This window comes from Octopus bimaculoides, chromosome 3 (assembly GCF_001194135.2).
Source record: "Octopus bimaculoides isolate UCB-OBI-ISO-001 chromosome 3, ASM119413v2, whole genome shotgun sequence".
In the NCBI taxonomy this organism is placed as follows: Eukaryota; Metazoa; Mollusca; class Cephalopoda; order Octopoda; family Octopodidae; genus Octopus; species Octopus bimaculoides.
Genome location: NC_068983.1, coordinates 136440713 through 136445712, shown reverse-complemented (window position 1 = coordinate 136445712; position 5000 = coordinate 136440713). Strand labels below are relative to the sequence as shown.

General features: G+C 32.6%; 1 protein-coding gene across 1 annotated transcript in view; it reads right to left on the bottom strand.

The window, feature by feature from the left end:
- LOC106872359 (muscle calcium channel subunit alpha-1-like) overlaps window positions 1-5000 on the bottom strand; it is a 434563-nt gene that overhangs the window by 387414 nt on the left and 42149 nt on the right. The window contains 1 exon segment of the mRNA XM_052966564.1: window positions 1800-2202. Within this exon segment, the coding sequence (XP_052822524.1) occupies window positions 1800-2202 (403 nt within the window).

The window sequence follows — 5000 nt, the reverse complement described above, 5'->3', positions numbered from 1 at the left end:
AACATTTATGGGACATGAGCACAATATCATCAGAGGAGAAAAGATGTACATTTGGATGCTATATGTGTGCTTATGAATTCATTTTAGAAGTGAGAATTTGGCAGCAAGAGCACCAGACTTGATTATTAAAAAAATCCTAGTTTGGTGCACCAGAATTATAACTTCAAGTCACCAAAATATCAATTCAGCTTTTCATTCATTCACTGATACTTAAGTAGTAGGAATTATATTTGTTGACAGGATGTCATATATGCCTACCTTTTAGTAATAGCTAGTGAAAATAGCCTTCAAGTTTGTCTCTAGTTACATGTTGATCACTTTTCTAAATGTTCTGCGAAGTATTATCTTCAAAAAATTCACTGATAAATTTTCACAGGATTTGTGATCACTTGATATGATAAAGTATTTGAAATTTTTATCTAAATAGAAGGGTGAAGAGTTAATTCAAACTATTAAATTGACGTCTTTTAATCCTGACAGCAAGATGAGACCATTAAAATTAGTGTTAAAAAAATTAAGAGTTTTTATATGTAAAGAGAAAACATGAGTCATTGACATTATTATATGTGTAATAACAAATGTTGAAAATTGTTATGTTTAACATATATAATAATCACAAAATCTGGACAAATGTTTTAAGTTTCAAGGTTAACCACTGCTTTTGATGCAGTGTCTCCAGCCATGAATGTTTGCTAGTAGAACTTTAATATATTGACTTCAAATTTATGATGTAGAGAATGTGTAGTCGCCATGATAGTAGAAAGTTATGAATGAAATTTAACAGGCTACACTGAGAAGGACAAGCAACTAAACAAAATACCAACTCTAATTCTATCTTTAATGATTTTCATTACATGCTAGAATATATAAATATATGAAATTTAAAAAAAACTAACAAAGGAGAGATGAACTCCATGACTGGTGGCAGGTAGCTCATAAGGAGATTCAAAATATCATTTCTAATTCCATCAGGTTTACAAATAAAATTTATAAAGCTTTAAAACTTGGTTAAACATAATTGGAAAATAGATAGAATTCAGTTACAAATATAGTTAAATATTACTCAAATAGAACTATCACCAACAGAAATCAACAGAAAAATAAATTCATAGAAATAAAGATGTTTCAAATGAAATGGAGAAATTGATTCAAATATTTTCTTCTCTTTTTTTATTTTTAATTTTTCTTTTAAATATACAAAAAAAAACTTTCTTGTTTTTTTACTTTATGTTTAGATCATGAAAATCATGGGATATTGAATATCTCAAAAAATTATGAGTATTATGATAATGCAATATAAATGTAAGAGAGTGAAATGAAGAAAATGTATACATCACCCTTTCTTGCTAGACTCCATCTTGCTGTTTAGTGCACTTTGTAAACTCCAATAATGCAAAGGTGTTTCCAGCAAAAATGAATAGTGATGGCTTTCACTCCCAACCCAGACAACCAAATCTAACCCTCAAAAAAATCATGCAATGTACAAAAAATACTGGGAACAAAAATTAGTATGTTGTATTCTAAAGACAAAAAAAAAAAAACTGAAGAAACCATCAACAAAAAATGTTCCCCCCAAAATCAACTTAATCTGTATCGTTAAAATTAATCCATATAATTTAAAATAATTAAAATAAAAAGGAAAACATGTATAATACTCTCATATTCAAAAAATAAAATATTTAAGATGAAAAAATATAAGGTAACATTTAAATTTATCCCACATTTCTAAACAAATTTCCCAATAACACACACACACACATACACACACACATGTTGATTTCAACATTAAGAAAGGATATTTCCATTCTACAATCCGTATACAGACTTTCCGGAGTGGGTTTTTTAGGGTCAGACAGAACATCGACCGTGCTGGCCGAATGTTCTGCTGAGCCTGCTTCCGGATGTTGACCCGTTTCCGGGTCATGTTGGTTACCGTGGTGGCAGCCAGCGCTGTAGCCCAGGCAGAACTGAGGGGTTTGGCAGGATCGGTCCCGGCTTCAGGGCCAGTAGTGGAACTAGTAGCCCCCTGTTCTTGTGATTGAAGTTGACTAAAGTTTTGCAACGACTGTGACAATGACTGTTCTCCCACTGCCGTCCGATCTTGGCTGAGTATCCCCCGTGGGGGCCTAGAAAGTGTGTTACTGGTAGCAAAACTACTGCTGCTGCTACAGGCTGCTGTATCCTTCTCATTATGTGCTGCCCCTGAAAAAAAAAAAAGCAAAACGAATATTAGAATAGATGAGATAATCAATTTTAGCAAATAATGTAAAAAAGAAAGTTAAAATCAATTCAATTCAAAGTGTTTCTAGCATAAGCATTGGTTAAGTGTTCAAACTGCTACATGATAAGTAGGAAACCTTACTGCATATAAATTTGCCAGTGAAGCCAAATCTCCACCAGCATTTAAATTTTCTTTTTTTTGTCTTTTTTGCTTTTTTATTTTGTCTGAAAAGCTAAGTTATATATTCATAAATTCAATTTTGAACCCTGAAAAATGAAAATAAAAAATATGACTTCATCTTAGTATTTATGTATATAAACATATTTTTTAAAAAGTGTATCTTTCTATTGTTCACCAAGTGAAAAATATAAAACAATAGCCTTGGACATGCAGCCAAAGTTGTTTCGCAACTGAATGGTTTGGGGTTCAGTCCCACTGTGAAACACCTTGAACTACTGTTTTCTATTATACCCCTGTGATGACCAAAGCCTTGTGAATGAATTTGGAAGCCTGAAGCTCACTGTGTGTGTGTGTGTGTGTGTTCTTGTCTTGATATCATGTGATAGTTGTAAATAAATATCGCCAGCAAATTAACAGCATATTTTTGTTTTCAGTCTTTCATGAAAACATGTCTGACCATGGGGAAATATCATATTTGGAGAAAGGTGAGGGTTGGAAACAGGGAGGGCATTCACCTGCAGAAAATCTGTGTAAACAAATTCCATCTGACCCATGCAATCATGGAAAAGCAGATGTTAAAGCAATAATGATGAATCTTAATGTCTAAATTCTTAGTATGTTGTTCCTGTTGTAAACAATGCTTTAAGTTTAGAGGTAAATTGATATCATTAAAATTCTATACTACCTGGGATGTCAAAATTAGATTGGCTTGGCTTCACTCATAGCACAAATTTTGACCTGTGAAATTGCATTGGCGTGATAGAATCATGAAACCACAGATTGGAGAGTTGTAGATCTTCAAAAAGATCTCCATTTCTATGAAGAGCAAATTTTTGGTACTTAGAGAGTCAGTCAAAAAAACTAGATATAATCCACTGATCCATTGCTCCAGGTATACTATGTCTTTACTTAGTGGAGAGATATACTGAATCCAAACCACTGAGTGGACCACCACATGATTGCCTGACCTGCTAGAAAAAGCAGCAAATCCTCCCTCAAATCACACTTAACCATTTTAGGAATTAACACATTTTCTTTATATATCAAAATTTCAACTTTTCCTTGATTTTTGTCATAGTAAGAATGATTTAATCAGTGCTACTTTTCCATAATAGTGGGAAAGTGTCAAAGTTTTGTACACATGATTAAATACAAGAAAATCTTTATCTAATTCTCAAACCTGTAAAAATAATTACATTATTTAGTCTTAAATATTAAGTGTGTTATCACTCTATTTGGTCATTGAAGGAGGTTTGGTATGTGTCTTAATTCAGCCTTGCAGTGCATATTCTTCTTTAAGTTATTGAAAATTTGCAGACATGAGATATAAACAGCTGCATATCACAGACGTGAGATATAAACAAACTGAAATGGTTCATCTGGGAATCAAAACTATTTCACAGATTTAGCTTGCCAAGAGATTGCCAGCACTTTACAGCATTTGCATATTATTTACTTCAAGTTAATATTAAGAAGAAAAAAAAAAAACTTTGCTTGATAAAAAATGCTTGACAAAAATTGTTTCAATTGGTTTACAAACACGGAAAAAGAAAGATACATATAAGCATTTTATATATTTCAGGTTACTTCCACAGCTGTCAATTATCTCATGAACTCAACTGCATCTTGGCAAGTTTTATTCCAAATATCACTAAAAATCTGCCAATACTTGGTATTTTCAAATGTATATTTCCTGTCAGAGAGAAATACAAAGAAAATCAAGTTATACCACCTTGTAACTAGGCAGTTCTACAAGATGTTGGACTAAGTCATCGTTCATAAATTCTATCTGAATCACACCGGACATATTAATATTTTTTAAAAGTAGTTAAATACTATGTAGCTTTAAAATGGGGATTTCTGCTTCATGGATGTTGTCCACATTACAGTCAGAATCCCACCAAATTTATCCAAAGAGACATTAAATCTCATTGCTGGCTGGAAGTTCATGCTGAGCCTGTGTAACCCACAACAACTAACTGGAGATAAACGAAGGTAATTATAGTCTTAAAGCTGATACTGAACAGGGAAAATAATAGTAAGTAAAGTACCTAAAAAAGATGAACTGCATAACAATGATAAGATTTGAACTCTTGATTTTAAGGTCAGTTACACATAACTAAATATCAGCTTACAACCAAAGCTGCAACACCATCCTCTTATTTTACTTCATTCTCAAAAAGTAAGAACCTGAACCATTACATTCTTCACTCCTCATCACAATTGAATTGTGTGGACTGGTATTCCCAAACTGTATTGGAATATTAAATAATTAGAGTGTTTTCTTGATAAGATAGACTTCACTAACTTCTCCAGCCATTTCTCTATAGTTGCATGGATTGTAAGTACCTTTACCTCTTACATTGTTACTACAATGATTTCTGCACTGACATGTGTACAACAGTCATCAAAACCCAATTAAGGCACTTGCTTCTGCCTTCCCTACTATAATCACAGCAATATTAGATTCCTGTAAGAGTTAAAATTAAACATTCACCACATTAAGCTCTGCAAGTTATTTCTAGGAAGACCTGTAAAAGCTATGGAAACTGCTCCTTAGTTTAAATTATAATCATGAGCCACCAAATCTCCCCCCCCC